Here is a 16,853-nt window from a genome sequence, read left to right as displayed (position 1 = left end):
AAAAAAAAAAAAAAAAAAAAAAAAAGTTATATGTATGTGTTCAGTAATGCTAAACTCAACAGTAATACCAGTGCTAAATAACACCAGAACTAAATTTTTATAGCTATTTTTTAAATAATTTTGAAATGTACAAAACATTATTTATACAATTAATGTATCTACCTAACTTCGAAAAGTTATTAGTAAGTCAACAACGTTACCTTTTATTATTACTATTTTAAAATGTAAATAACTTTTTACATGGCTTAAAATTAAGAGAAGGATTAAGGGTCCTCAAAAGCACATTTCTACTACAAGTTTATATTTTAAAATGCGTATATAATAAAAGCTATAAGCATGAATAATTATTTCAATTTTAGGCATTTGCTGAATTTTAAAAAACTGTACAAAATCTGTTTTCATAACTATTTAAAATAATATGTTTTCTAAATTTTGGGTATTTAGCATTTAATAAAATAGTTACTATCACATTTATTAATATTTAATAAGGTCTTATTTCATATTAAAATTTTAAGATTATCCTGGATATGGTTATTTTCTAATGTCTTGCCTTCTTCCTACTTGCTAATTATGAATAATCCTTAAACTCTATATGCTCTCCATTAGAACTCATGCATTCTCTTGGTTTTGTTTCTCATATTTAAGTTGGTGACTTTCAAATATCATCTTTCATCTGATAGTTCTGGAAGGCTATTGTGTATGTAGAAAGTGAAGAAAAGAGGCTGGGCACAGTGGCTCATGTCTGTAATCCCAGTGCTTGAGGAGGCTGAGGAGGGACTGCTTGAGGCTGGGAGGTTGAGACCAGCCTAGGCAACACAGCTTGTCTCTATAAAAATTTTAAAAATTAGCCACGTATGGTGGCACAGTCCTGTCATCCTAGCTGCTTGGGAGGCTGGGGCAGGCATACAGCTTGAGCCCAGGATTTGGCTGATTGTGCCACTGCACTCCAGCCTAGGTGACAGAGTGAGACCCTGTCTCTAAAAAAATAAAAAGAAAGTGATGAAAAGAAGAATCAAGAGTGATGACTCTTAGGTTTTTGTCTTGAGCAAATAATAGTGAGATGGAGAGGACTGGGAGAAACAGGTAATGAAAGGAATCTAGAGTCATTGAGATGTTCACTGGACATTTAAGTGGACCTGTCTTGTAGGTGGCTGAGTGTAAGAGTCTGGATTGTTACAGAAGATAATGCACAGTGGTGAAGAGCATTTGGTAGGTTTCTCCTTTACCTTCAGTGTTTGCTTTTACTATAAATTCTCAGAATTTTATAATGTTGATATACAGATATATACTAATTGAAGCAGCCATTAAAATTTGTGACTAAAAAAAGTAATAAGAATGCTTATAATCCATAAAAGCTATGCAGTGGATCTCATCTCTGCTTCACTTCTCAGAAACTTTACAGTTTTAAAAAATGTATTTCTTATTTCAATAGGTGTTTGGGGAACAAGTGGTGTTTGGTAATATGAAGAAGTTCTTTAGGTGATTTCTGAGATTCTGGTGCACCCATCACCCAAGCAGTGTACACTGTACCCAACGTGTAGTCTTTTATCCTTCACCTCCCTCCCGCTTTTTTCCCTGAGTCCCCAAAGTCCATTGTATCATTCTTATGCCTTTGCATCCTTATAGTTTAGTTCCTACTTATGAGTGAGAATATATGATGTTTGGTTTTCCATTCCTGAGTTACTTCACTTAGAATGGTCTCCAGTTCCATCCAAATTGCTGTGAATGCCATTATATTCTTAATCTTACTTTTCTCTCCTACATATTTATCCTTCTCCTCTCAACAGAATCCTTCCTATTTGGCTTTTAAACATGCTCCAATCCCTCCCATCAAAATAAAGGAAACAAAACCTTCACTTAGTAATTATTCTCTAGTTTCTCCTCCCTCCTGCCATCTTTTTACCACTTCACAAACTTCTTTTAGGAGCAGGCCTCTACTGACACTCTCCATTTCATCACTTTTACTCTCTAATCTACTTCAGTCTTGGCACTGAATCACATCATTCCCCTAACAGCAATTGCTCGAGTCACCAATGATGTACATATGTTGCAAAATCAAACAGATTTCCCATCTTACCTGACCTCTCAGCTGCATTTGATATTCCTGATCTCATTCCTCTTTGAAACACTGCCATGCCTATGTCCATCAGCTACTAAATGATTCTCAAATGTACTGACTGCACTTACAGATGCAGTGGCATCTGTAATAGTAATAACAGAATAGTAATTCTGTTTAATTCAAAATTAAAATTAAAATTCTTTAAGAAAAGTAAGCATTATTTATAAAGATATCTTACTATTTGTAAGCATTGTTATTGTAAGAAACATTTACTGGCTTATTCTCTATTTTGCAAGCATTTTCTTTTGGATATCTGAAAGGCCTATGTCCAAAATTGAAATTGTGACCTTCCCAACAAATGTGATCTTACTGCAGTCCTATCTCACTGAATGGCACCACTATCCCTGTGTGCAAACCAGAAACCTAGGAGTCATCCTTGACACCTTCTTCCTTCTCCCATGTCCAATTCATCAACCAAAGCATGCAGATTTTGCATCCTAAATATTTATGGAATTCACCAACTTCTCTCTATCATAACTGCTCTGATTCAAATGTTTTTGCCTTGCTTGGAACACAATAGCTTTTTCTTTGGCTTGCTAAGAAAACAAACTTTTCAAAATGCAACTCTCCATTGCTCTTGAGGTAAAGGGAATCACTATGGCTTGCAAGAGGATACTTGGTAGAGTCCCTTTTTCTCTTTCCACATTTATCTATTACTATATTGTCCAGGGTTCCTCATCTTACCCTCCAGATTATAAGGCCTAAAAAGACAAAGCTTATGCTCATCATTATAACTTCAGTGTTTAAAACAGTGTCTGGCACATGATAGATGCTCAGTAAATATTTATTAAATGAATGTACAAATGAATGAATCTACGCATTAAAAAAAACACCAGTCAGTAAAACATCAAAACACTGACAGAATATTTCTGGGTAATATTACTGTGATTTATATTTTTTCTTTACACTTATCTTCATGGTATGCTTTCTAAAGCCAAAGTATAAAACTGGTTTTTAAGTACTGGTGCTAGGTTACATTTTACTAGTGTAGTTAACTGAAAGCTGACTATATTTTGAAAAAATACTGCTTAAGTGCTCAATAAATTATCTGTTGACAGAAAATAAGTTACTATTTTAAGGACTTTGGTAAGACAGCCATCCTAATAACATAATTGTACTGTTTGGCCACAAGGTGTCAGTACAGTAAGAAATAATTTTCCCAGTAATTAAAGCTCATGAATATTACATCTTTCTGAGTTTAAGACAGGGTCTTGGTTTGTCACTAAGTTTGGAGTGCAGTCATGCAATCAGGGCTCACTGCAGTCTCAGCCTCCTAGGTTCAAGCAATCCTCCAACATCAACCTCCTGAGTAGCTGGTACTACAGTGTGTGCCATCACGCCTGACTAACTTTATTTTCTGTAAAGACAAAGGTTTCACTATGTTGCCCAGGCTGGTCTCAAACTCCTGGACTGAAGTGATCCTCCTGCCTTGTCCTCCCAAAGTGCTGGGATTATAGGCAAGAGCCACCGCACCTGGCCTAAAGTTTTTATATTGTAGTTCAGTGTTTCATAAATTAATATGACTCAATTAGAAAACACTTCTGATTTCTTAATTGACTTTATATTATTAATTCACATAAAATACAACACTAACATTACTAAAATAATATCTGGAGGATAAGAAATAATTCTTGAAGTATTAAAATTAATAGTATTCATAACACAACTTAATTTTCAAAATTGGGAATAGAATGGAATGATTTTCAAAAATCTCTTCATGATGATGATTTTCTTTTTTTGAGACATAGTCTTATTCTGTCACCCAGGCTGGAATGCAGTGGTGCCATCTCAGCTCACTGCAACCTCTGCCTCCCAGGTTCAAGTGATTCTCCTGCCTCAGCCTCCCAAGTAGCTGGGATTACAGGCACACACCACTACGCCTGGCTGATGTTTGTACTTTTAGTAGAGGTAAGGTTTCACCATGTTGGCCAGGTTGGTCTCGAACTCCTGGCCTCAGTGATCTGCCCACCTCAGCCTCCCCCGCTCGGCCATGATTATTATTTTTAACATTTAACATCAATGTAAATAAAATATATTCAACTTAAAATTAAGAAAATAATACTACCCATGTGAAATTTTATTCTTTTAACACAATCTGACAGCATACATTAGCCAACAGTCAAAGGACAATAAAGGTGACAAACTTCAAATAGTCTGATAACTACAGAATAATTATATTTAACCTAGTGAGAATAAACAAACTAAATTTCAATTTAATGCTCAATGACTCATTGTATACATAAAAATACGCAAGGATACCACATCATTTAACTATACATATCATATATTTATGCATAATGGTAGTTAAATAGTACATAATGTTACTTTTCAATTAATTCTGTTTAATTCAAAATTAAAATTAAAATTCTTTAAGAAAAGTAAGCATTATTTATAAAGATATCTTACTATTTGTAAGCATTGTTATTGTAAGAAACATTTACTGGCTTATTCTCTATTTTGCAAACATTAAGACAACAGATTAATTTTGTAAATGACTTCTTTTTTTTTCTTTTTTTGAGACAGGGTCTGGCTCTGTTGCCCAGGCTAGGGTGCAGTGGCGTGATCTCAGCTCACTGCAACCTCCGCCTTCCAGACTCAAAATTCTCCCACCTCAGCCTCCCGAGTAGCTGGGAACACAGGCACATGCCACAACACTCAGCTAATTTTTGTATTTATTGTAGGGATGGGGTTTCACCATGTTGCCCAGTCTGGTCTTGAACTCCTGAGCTCAAGCTATCTGCCCACCTCTTCCTCCCAAAGTGCTGGGATTATAGGCACAAGTCACTACACCTAGCCAATTCTATACATGACTTTAAGTCTGGCTTTGCACTATAAAAGAAACTTGTAGTTAATAGTATATTAAAAAACAAAATAAGGAGAAAAAATCAAAAACTGTTTTTTCAAAAGCTCTTTTGACTGATATAGTTAATTCATAAGCTTAAAGTTGCTAGGTCATTTATATATCTTGTTCTATGGTTCTTTATTTTTAAAATTTTATTTATTTATTTTTTGAGACAGGGTCTTGCTCTGTTGCCCAGGCTGGAGTGCAGTGGCACAATCATCACTCGCTGCAGCCTCAGCCTCCCGGGCTTAAGCAATCCTCCCACCTTGTCCTCCCAAAGTACTGGGATTACAGGCATGAGTCACTGTGCCCAGCTTTTTTGTTTATTTGTTTGTTTTTTAAAATATATATTTTAACAAAGCAAAGGGGGAAAAAGAATAATTTAATTTACCTTTATGGATGAAGCAGCATAGAGCATATCTTCCAGAGTGAAATGGCAACACTGGTTCAAGTATTCTTGGCAAAATTCTTGAATCAGCTGCAGATTATACAGGCTATCAGCCAAAGACATAGTTTCTTTCAAACAAATATCTTCAAATAAGAAAAGAGCAAGGTGGTGACTTTGGATTAATTTGATAATAAATATTTCATATCCATCTTATAATCAGTACAAATACACAATTCTGGTTAACAAACATACCTTTATAAATATAGTAGTCATTATACATTAAGACTTAGAAACCAAGCACTTTTTTGAACTATCTCCCTCAGAATTATATATGTGTTCTTTTTTTAAAAAAAATATTCATTACTTATTAAATAATATTGTCTTTTCTTTTGAGACAAGATCCCACTCTGTCACCTACGCTGTAGTGCAAAATAATATTGTCTTAAATATTGGTTATCATCTGTCTACAGTTCAGAAATATTACACTGGAACACTTACCCTCTAATCTGACAACATCGGGACAGTAAAAATGAATAAGGGCAGCTAATGCACAGCCATCTGTCCCATCCTTCAACAAATTTTCTACCAATGGAATGCAAGGCAGTTGCTTAAGTAATGTTTGCTCTTTCCTATAACGAGCCTAAAATATAAAAAAAAAAACAAAAACATGAAAATAAGTAAGTACCAAGCAACACACACGAAAAAATCAGTACCGTAAATTCTAATGTATCAGTAATAAAATAAATCATGAGAAATGAGACCACTCACCAATATTCCTTTTTTTTCTAAATAATGGTAGGTATCACCAAAGTTAAATACACGGCAACAATAGCTATAGTTTTGAAGCTCAATACTTAATATAATATACTGCTAATTTATACTATGTGACATTTAGCTTAAATATTTAAATATAAAAGCATCACAAAACAGACTTTGAACACTTTGTATCCAAATAATTCTGCTCTTTTGAAGATAATAAAATTCATCCACTTTAATTCAGACTTAATTTAGACTGAAAATTCTTATACGGGAAGAGCAAGAATACTATTCAAGCAGAAAGAGTTATCAAAATGAGGGGAAGGTATAAGAATATACTATTCTTAAAAGAAATTTGAGGAACTGAATAGTAACACCAAGACATTCTGGGTTATTATTTGAATGTTGAGGAAACACAAATAGTTAACAACTTTGAAAGTGAAAAAACACCCTCCCAACTTAGGTTTCATTAATAATTGAGCAAGTATACGGGTTTTGCTCTCCCTCAGAAAAGAGAGGAAACCTTTGTTTTCTAAAGATTATTTGGTGTGGCTACATAGAATTTTTTTAAATCGTTCTCTAAAAAATGAGACATGCTATAAAAGTAGTCTCAAGAGAACGAATTCAGATCCTGGTTCAGATCCTGGTTCTGCCACTTACTAGTTTTATGATCTTGGACAAGTTACTTAAACTCTCATTTCTCATTTTCCCATCTGTAAACTGGGGTAATAATAGTACCCACTTCATAGAACCACTGGAAGATTAAGTAAGATGATGGACACAAAGTGCTATGCATCCTGCTGGGCACATAGCAAGCAATCAATAAAGGTTAGCTCTTATTAGTTGTTAACTCTTCTAAAGCCAAGTAAAATAATGCTGAAGATTTAGTGAATGTACACACTGAAGTATTTTACTAGCAAAATATATAACATAAGTTACCGGTATTTTTTTAAGGTTATCAAAACTATTTTTTCTTCTAATTCCATCCAAATTGGTCATCTCTATATTTTAGAATTAAAATATAATTATGAGATAAAACACTTTTGTGAGAATAAAATAGAAAACAAAATTTATTGAAAGAGAATACCTAACATTTGGTAGTGAAGCTAGATTTCTTTTCAATGCTATCTCTCAGAAAAGCATCAGTATTAATGAAGGAGACACTTATTCCTGGATTTCTCTCACTGGCTACCCAAGGACAAAATTCATGGAACATGTTTTCCTCTTGAAGATTTCTGAAGGTTCTTATTAATTAGTGCATACTAAACTCTGTATTTAAGAATACATCCCTAATTCAGGGGGCAACTATATTCAGAAAAAAATTACTTGCAGTACTATATAGATTATTTAATTGATTATGAATTTAATATAATCCTTAGAAAAATTCCTCACTTTGCAGCTAAGAGACTGTTTAAAATCAACCATGGGGAGGGAAGAAGAAGGAAGAAAGAAAAAAGAAATCAAACAGCACAGTGGTATCTTCTAGGCTTAAGCTACCATTCTCACAATTAGTACTGTTCCAGATCCTTACATGCTTTTTCTTCAGTTATCTGGGATCAAAATAGTCTGCCTCTTGGACATCCTCGAAATTGGTCTGGGACTAGTAGTTTGTTTTCAGCCTATGACCTGAATTGGACTAAGCCAAGCACCCAGGGTCATGGAACAAAGAACTGAATTATGTGATTTGTTCTACCCCCTCCTGCAAAGTAGCACTTTTGCACAAGGTGTGTGCAAACAGGCACATGTATGCATGCACACACACACACACACACACACATACACACAGCTTTATATGACATTAGCAATAAGTATCTACGGTTTAGACAAGACAATCAGAGAATTATGGATGGGATGCTAAAACATTTTCCTAAAGATTGTATTCTAGAAGATATATTAGGTAAATCAACTTTAAATCTTGAGATTATGTCCAGCTCTCAGAAGGTTCATCTGTAATTCATGAAAAAGTCTTTTGTACTTGAACATGCTATTTGCTTTATGAACTCATTGCATGGAAACATCCCCTTTCTTTCTGCAAACTTAGAAGTTTGGCATTTAGAAAGAACACCCTATATTTCAACATTATGATATATTTCTTTTCCTTTTTTTTTTTTTTTTTTTTTTAAGAGACAGTGTCTCACTCTATTAGACAGGCTGGAGTGCAGTGGCACAATCATGGTTCACTGCAGCCTCGATCTCCTGGTCTCAGGTGATTTTCCCACCTCAGCCTCTTGAGTAGGTGAAACCACAAGTGTGTACCACTATGCCTGCCTCATTTTTGTATTTTTTGTAGAGACAGGGTTTTGCCAAGTTGCCCAGGCTGGTCTCAAACTCCTGGGCTCAAGGGATTCACCTGTCTCGGCCTCTCAAAGTGTGGGATTATGCACATGAGGCACCGCATCCAGCCATTACGGTATATTTCTAAATTAGAGTTTTATTCTTGAGGGTGTAAAATAGTTCTTAAGTAGTTTAACACACCCATCCCCATATTTAAATCTGAAAGATCAATCTTTAAGTCAAATCAGAATTTAATATGGTTTTGGTCCACTACTGGTAAGGTAAGGAAAGAAAACTTTCTGCTTTTTTAATCACACAAAAAGTGAAGTGTCATCTATAATTCAAGCTGAAAAGGAACTACTTCTGTCAAAAGGTAATTTTTTAAAACTAGAGATGGGGTTCAATATGTTGTCCAAGATGGTCTTGAACTTCTGGGCTCAAGGAATCCTCCCACACTGACCTCTCAAAGTACTGGGATTACAAGTGTGAGCAACCACGCTCAACCACAAAGATGATTTTTAAATGCAGGCAATTTATTCGTGCAATTCAAATTAATTATTTACTAAATTATTTAAATTAATGAGAAGCTACACTGTATTTTTTTTTTTTTTTTTTTTTTTTTTTTTTTGAGACGGAGTTTCGCTCTTATTGCCCAGGATGGAATGCAATGGAGCGATCTCAGCTCACTGCAACCTCTGCCTCCCAGGTTCAAGCGATTCTCCTGCCTCAGCCTCCCGAGTAGCTGGGATTACAGGCATGCGCCACTACACCCAGCTAATTTTGTATTTTTAGTAGAGATGGAGTTTTTCCATGTTGGTCAGGCTGGTCTCGACTTCCTGACCTCGTCAACTGCCCGCCTTGGCCTCCCAAAGTGCTGGGATTACAGGCGTGAGCCACCACACCTGGCCCATAAGTTTTTTTTTTAACCTACTTACTGATAGTCTGTGAATACTGACAAGATTAGCAATAGGATGTTTACCCTTTAAATTATTTTTAGAACTTCTGATCTAAACCTTGGCTATATCTTTTATCTTTCCATTTTACATCACCAAATACCTTAAAATCCAATCTCTATTCAGTGACTAACAGAATTACACGAAATGACTTTACCAGCAAGACATAAACAATACCATTCTACAATTACAATTCTGGAGAGCAAACTGAAGTAGCTGAACAAACTTACTGGAACCAGTTTCCAAAACCATTTGGAAGGAGACTTCAGAGGAAGCAGCGGGAAAAAAGGGGAAAGCAAAAGGTAAAGGGAAAATTCATCAGAATTATCTTCAATTAACAAATTATAGTAAAGCTTCTGATAGTGGAGTTCCAAGTTTATAGTTCTCATAACATTTCATATGTTAATTAATACTTTAGTTAAAAATATATAGGTTCCTAATGATAAAGACCACCATCTTCTCCTGTCTCTCTCCTCTCCCCATACAGATATTCATATATTCATTTTAGGATACCTAGAATATGCTGTATACTTTAGCGGCAAAAAATTTTATTTCTGAGTTTTGGAAACATATGTCATATTAAAAAATAAATCTATGTCACAAAAGGGAAGTAAAAAGATTCTACAGCTAGGTTTGTAATCGTAATTCTTAGGTATTAGTAGACTGTATCTGATAAGGCAATATTCCCCAAAAAGCAAAGTAGAAAGATAATTTCAATAAAAACAAGTATAAAGCAAAGAATAATGTAGTAGAATATACCAAGATTATCATTTATTTCACTATATAAAAAGTTTCTTTTAATTAATGGAAAAAAAACGTAGTTCGCAATTGTTACCAGTTAAGATTTTTATAAGTGTCTAAAGCAAGTAACTACTCACATAAAGAGAATATAAATGTTATTGAATTTACTATCTAGGGCTGTCCCAAAGAATCTTTCTTCTTTAAAAAAAAAAAAAGAATATAATAAACCCATAATTTCAGATAACATGAATTAATCATTTGTGTTATCTTTGTATCCGCTAAAACAACTTCTGGCTCTGAATAAATATTTGTTGAAGTGAACCAAAGGAAATAGGATCTGAGTTAAAATTCATATTCAAAATTTTATGTAGAAAGCTTTTCCTGTATAAATTAACAGAAAAATAAGATTATTTAGAAAAATAATATAAATAAGGTATTTTCAAGAACTTTAAGAATTAAAAAATGTCACCTGAAGAATCAGAAACATACCAGCTTCCTATATATAAGCAACATTTCCAATAAATTTTTCTTATAGCACCACGAAGAACAGCCTCAACAATTTTGTGGCATGTATTTTAATCTCCCATTTAACTGAATGTTTTTGGCAGCTGCAGTTACAATAGCCACAAAAAGTACAAGAGCAGGACCAAAGAGCAGGAAGCCACTGAAAACGTGTCAGGGTTTCCAATTTGTAACAGAAATTTTAAAGACAAGGATTTTTTTGTTTTCTAGACTAGAAGAACCCATTAAATAGAAACTGGTGATAACAAGAAATTATTGTGGACTATTCATAACAGCAGGTGTACAAAGGAGTCTGCAGTGGTTACAGTTATTCCATATTTCTTGTAAAATATGCAATAATTGGACTTTGTTACTAATTCAGACTGCTCTGGCCTTTCTCTTACCCCTCCATTGATCTAAACTGGTAACAGCTCTTCTTAGGGGAAAAAGGAAAACCACAGATCGGCTGTGTGAAGGAAATTTAACTAAAAAGAGTAAATGTACTAAAAGAACAAATAAATATTTATACTATGCACACTTATATACTTATGGTTCAAAAAGCTCAAATACATAGCATAAGTTCCTTGCTAAAGAGTAACCATTTCTGAACTGATCAGCAACTATCCTTTGGTTTTCAGGGAAGAATTAGGCAAACTGCAACATCAAATTCTGTTTTAAGATGTAAATAACCATGAGGACAAAGGGTTTTGTTTTGTTTTGGTTTTTTTCTCTCTCTCTTTTCCTTTTATCAGGACCACCAAGGAAGAAACAAAGGGTTTTTTAAAAACCATGGATAACAGGTGAAAAAACTTCTATTAAGTTTCCACTGACAAAGGGGCCAACCTAGGCAGTCGAGATTTTCTGGAATAGTTCTAATTTCAAGTATTCCTTTCAACTGTCTTTAAAATACATGTTTGGCTCACCCTAAATTTTGGCTAGTTGTTTTAGGACTTGCCATTAATACTCTCCAAATAATACTCTTCCTCTGGGTATCTACAATATTCTGGAAAGGTAGGATAATTCCTGAACTACTTCTGGGTGCTCTCAGGCCATTCCAGGAGGTTATTGGTTTGGTGTGGTCTTTATTGGAGACCTCAAAGAGTTGGGGTCCTTCAGGGAGTTAATCATGGCTGTGACTTGCCACTGCATGACTTGTTAACTTGTTAGATTTAATCTTCTTTTTTTTTTTTTTTTTTTGAGACAGTCTCCCCCTGTCACCCAGGGTGGAGGGCAGTGGAGCTATCTCAGCTCACTGCAACCTCCGCCTCCCAGGTTCAAGCGATTCTCCCACCTCAGCCTCCCAAGTAGCTGGGACAATAGGCATGCACCACCATACCTGGCTAATTTTTGTATTTTTTGGTAGAGATGGGGTTTCACCATGTTGGCCAGGCTGGTCTTGAACTCCTGACCTCAAGTGAACCTCCCACCTAGGCCTCCCAAAGTGCTGGGATTACAAGTGTGAGCCACCACGCCCAACCATTAGACTTAATCTCTTAGCTGTTGTAGATCCAAAAGTTGTATAGAATAGCTGATGGAATATAAAATGGTACAAACTCTTTTGGAGGGGATTTTGTCAATATTTAACAAAGCTACATACAGTATACATTTACCCCTCAATCTAGCAGTCCAACTTCTAGGAAATGTACCTTGAAAATACATATCCAAAATACAAAAGGCCACATATAACATTATTCTGTGCAGCACAATCTGCAATAGCAAGACACTGGAAACTACTTAAATGCCTACACATAGGTATGTAGTTGAAGAAACTATGGCACATATTCACAAGGGAGCACTATGCTGCTTTAAGAAATAATGATAGGCTGGGCATGGTAGCTCACATCTGTAATCCCAGCACTTTGGGAGGCCAAGGCGGGTAGATCATGTGGTCAGGAGATCGAGACCAGCCTGACCAATATGGTGAAACCCCACCTCTACTAAAAAAAATACAAAGATTAGCCAAGTGTGGTGGCACTCACCTGTAGTCCCAGTTACTCCAGAAGCTGAGGCAGAAGAATGGCTTGAACCTGGGAGGCAGAGGTTGCAGTGAGCCAAGATTGTGCCACTGCACTCCAGCCTGGGTGACAGAGCGAGACTCTGTCAAAAAAAAAAAAGAAAAAGAAAAAAGAAGAAGAAGAAAGAAAAGAAAAGATCTCTAGGGACTGTACTGAATGATTTCCAGGATATACAGTTACTGAAAAGAGCAAACTGCAAAAGAATAAGTTATGTTTTGTGTTAGAAAGGAGGAGAAACAAACATGCACATATGTGCTTGGTCCATTTAGAAGGGCTGGTGGGGAGTACATGTGGAATAAGTAAGGGGTAGAAGAGATAGGGAAGGGAGTAATACTTCTCTGAGTATACCATTTATGTAGTTCTGATTTTTGGAATGATGTCAATGTTCTACATAGTCAAAAAACAAAAGTTAACAAGGATGGTGTCAAAAAAGATCACTAAAATGGAATGAATACAGAAACCAGTTAACACAAATGTATTTCAAAGGAATAATATAACCACAATGAAGGTGGGGGCAGAGGGAAACCACTTAAGAACACAGTAGTTTGACTATATACTATTAGTCTAAAAAAAAAATTGCAAACAAATCTTAAGTTTTTAAAAATTAAAAAAAAATTTTTTTTTTGAGACAGAGTCTCACTCTGTCACCTAGGCTGGAGTACACTGGCACGATCTCGGCTCACTGCAAACTCCGTCTCCCAGGCTCAAGCAATTCTCCTGCCTCAGCCTCCCAAGTAGCTGGGATTATGGGTGCATGCCAACAGACCTGGCTAATTTTTGTATTTTTGGTAGAGATGGGATTCACCATGTTGGCCAGACTGGTCTCGAACTTCTGACCTTAAGTGATCCACCTGCCTCAGCCTCCCAAAGTGCTGGGATTATAGGCATGAGCCACCACACCCGGCCAGTAGGTTTATGTTTCATATTGGTATAACAATTCTGAAACTACTGTATATGTATTGTAGGATTGAGCAAATAAGTAAAACACATTAATGCTCTTGGGAGCCTGAGTTCTCACTGTGGAAGGGGAAGTCCCGTGTGGAATAGGGGAAGCCAGGAAGAACGCTGTGGAGTTTGATTGGAATTGGAGGTTTATATATGAACTCATGTTTGTGTATTTTTAAAATTTTATTTCTGAACTCTATCTACTGAAATAGGGCCTAGAAGTAATGATATTCATGTAGCAATTAGCCACTTAGTGCCCGGATTTTACAGTTGCTAAATACTGTTTTCCATAAAAAAGAATTAAGACTTATTGAAGAAATGGCTGATTTCAGGATTATGGCAAGTAAACTACAAAATGAATCTGAAACATCTTGTTGAGCCAGAAATTAAGTAAGGAGGGGCAAAAAGAAAAAAAGAAAAAGAAAAAAAAGAAAAGAGAGAGACAGATGAATGGGGGCATTCAAAAGCACAGGAGTCAGTCTGAAGGGACTCCCGTTGGCCAAATCTGAGACCACTTTAGCACCAAAATAAAGAAATAGCTAATTTTAGGTCAAGGAACGAACGAGATGAGCCTGGAGCATCCTGTAGTGCCAGAAAGTAAGGAAGTGCTCAAAAAACAAAAGGCTTGGGGCATATCCAAGAGATACCAAAGCCAACCCCAAAAAGCTCTCAATGGCTGATGCTGTAAAATTGTGAGCAACAAAATAATGCAGTATTAGATTATAACCCAAAGTATAAAATATTAATAAGTATACCTGAGTCCATACTGATATAAATAAATGATTGAATATGAAAAATAAATGGGCCGGGCGCGGTGGCTCACGCCTGTAATCCCAGCACTTTGGGAGGCCGAGGCGGGTGGATCACGAGGTCAGGAGATCGAGACCATCCTGGCTAACACGGTGAAACCCCGTCTCTACTAAATATACAAAAAAACTAGCCGGGAGAGGTGGTGGGCACCTTTGTCCCAGCTACTCGGGAGGCTGAGGAAGGAGAATGGTGTGAACTCGGGAGGCGGAGTTTGCAGTGAGCTGAGATCGCGCTATGGCACTCCAGCCCGGGCGACAAGAGCAAGACTCTGTCTCAAAATAAATAAATAAATAAAAATTTTAAAAAAAAATGGGGAAGCAGACACAAATCTTCCTTACAGAAGAATCCCCAATAGTATATGCGGGCATTCTCCCTTTCAGGGAGTCAGCTTAATTTCCCTCCTTTAGAGTGCAGGATGCAGCTGGTGGCCCACTTCCAAAAATAAGAAGGGAAAACCAGTAAATTTATAATGGAGAAACCTGACAAACACTACCTTAACCAAGGGATCACAGTTAATATCACCAGTGACAAATCATGTTCTTATCATGTACCCCATGATACAATATATGATATGATACATGACCTCTCTGGTAGTCTTCTCAAAAAACTTTTAACTCCAGCCTCACCATGAGAAACATCAGACAAACCCAAATTGAAGAACACTACAAAACGCCTGACAAATATTTAAAAAGGACATCAGTGGAAAACTAGTAGGATCTAAATAATTTAAAGTCTGTAGTGTACTCAATAATAACGTACCAATGTTACTTTCTTACTGTTCACAAATGGGCTCCAATTATGTAAGATGTTAACATTAGAGAAAACTGGGTGAAGTTGTACTATCTTTGAAACTTTCCTGTAAATCTAAAATAACTCTGTAATAATTTTAAAAGTAAATACATATGGATAAAAACTGATTATAACCCATTATATATCCATTAGCTCATTCAGATAGTAGAGAAATGCTATATAGACAGGTAGATGGGTGGAAGAGGACAAACTTGCTTATAACAGAATGCTAAGTAATAAATATGGAATAAATGAAGGGGTTAGAAAATTACAAATTTGTGACCATCATAGTAAAATTAATTCAGGTAGATATATTCAATGAATGCTAAATCTTGGATGAGGGGAAACTTTCAAGAAAGACAGGCTATTTCCTGCAGTAGAGTAACTCCTCTCAAATTACCTATTAAAAAGGAAACATAATATAGCTGTCCCCCCTTGCCCATAGTTTTGCTATCTGCAGTTATTCACAGTCACTGTCTGAAAATACGAATGAAAAATTCCAGAAATAAATAACTCATAAGTTTTAAATTGCATGTTGTTCTGAGTAGTGTGATAAAACCACATGCTGTCCTATTCCATACAGTCTGGGAAAGGAATCATACCTCTGTCCAGCACTCCATGCTGTATATGCTACCTGCCCATTACTGTATAAGAAAAAACATAGTGTAGATAGAGTTCAGTACTATCAGAGGTTTCAGGTATGCACTGGGGGTCTTGGAACATATCCTCTGAGGATAAAAGAGGACTACTGTAACCCTGCAGTCAAGAAACCAGAAAATATCTTAACCAACTGATCAAAATGAATATTATCTAGCAGGGGTAAATGGATATCATGTGCCTCTGGATATTACATTGTGATAAGGACACAATTTACATAGTATTCCAGCCTGAAAAGCATAACCTTCATCTAATAATGAGGAAATATTAGAAAAAGCCAAATTGAGAAATGTTCTATTAAAACGGCCTGATTCTTCAAAAATATCAAGGCCACGAAGAAAAGAAAAGCCAAAGAACTGCTTCAGTTTAAAGAAGACTAGGGATATGACAACGAAATAAATTAATGATAAAATGAGAACATAAATGATAAAGTATTATACTGACATTAAATTACCTGTACTGTCGTTATGGAAATGAATTGCCTTGTTCTTAGGAAACAGACATTGAAGTATTAAGGGGTAAAGGGACATGATATATGCAACCTTCTCTCAAATGTGGTAGAACAATTTGTGTGTGTGTGTGTGTGTGTGTGTGTGTGTACACTGAGAGAGAGGGAGACAGAATGATAAAGGAAATGTGGCAAACTGTTGAAAAACTGATGAATCTGAACATAGAGTTTGAGGAGAATTCTTTTTTTTTTTTTTTTTTTTTTTTTTTTTTTTTTTTTGAGACGGAGTCTCGCTCTGTCGCCTGGGCGGAGTGCAGTGGCCCGGATCTCAGCTCACTACAAGCTCCGCCCCCCGGGTTTATCACATTCTCCAGCCTTAGCCTCCCCAGTAGCTGGGGCTACAGGCGCCCGCCACCCCGCCCGGGCCGTTTTTTTTTTTTTTTTTTTGTACTTTTTAGTAGAGACGGGATTTTACCGTGTTAGCCAGGATGGTCTCGATCTCCTGACCTCGTGATCCACCCGTCTCGGCCTCCAAAGTGCTGGGATTACAGGCTTGAGCCACCACGCCCAGCCGAGAGAATTCTTTTTATTATTCCTGCAACTTTTTGTAAGGGT

General features: G+C 36.2%; 1 protein-coding gene across 2 annotated transcripts in view; it reads right to left on the bottom strand.

Annotated features, from left to right (window-relative positions):
- Window positions 1-16,853, bottom strand: part of CAMSAP2 (calmodulin regulated spectrin associated protein family member 2) — a 121,124-nt gene that overhangs the window by 20,786 nt on the left and 83,485 nt on the right. Inside the window, exons 5-7 of one of the 2 annotated variants that reach the window (XM_017896559.1) lie at window positions 9,563-9,595; window positions 5,848-5,989; window positions 5,353-5,492 (exon numbers count right to left, since the gene is read on the bottom strand). In XM_017896559.1, coding sequence (XP_017752048.1) covers window positions 5,353-5,492; window positions 5,848-5,989; window positions 9,563-9,595 — 315 coding nt within the window. The remainder of the gene's footprint in view (window positions 1-5,352; window positions 5,493-5,847; window positions 5,990-9,562; window positions 9,596-16,853) is intronic. The other variant, XM_017896561.1, reaches the window with a different exon arrangement.

Source organism: Rhinopithecus bieti, unplaced genomic scaffold (genome assembly GCF_001698545.2).
Source record: "Rhinopithecus bieti isolate Rb0 unplaced genomic scaffold, ASM169854v2 scaffold_24392, whole genome shotgun sequence".
In the NCBI taxonomy this organism is placed as follows: domain Eukaryota; kingdom Metazoa; phylum Chordata; class Mammalia; order Primates; family Cercopithecidae; genus Rhinopithecus; species Rhinopithecus bieti.
The sequence above is the reverse complement of the archived record's forward strand: the minus strand, read 5'-3'. Positions and strand labels throughout refer to the sequence as shown.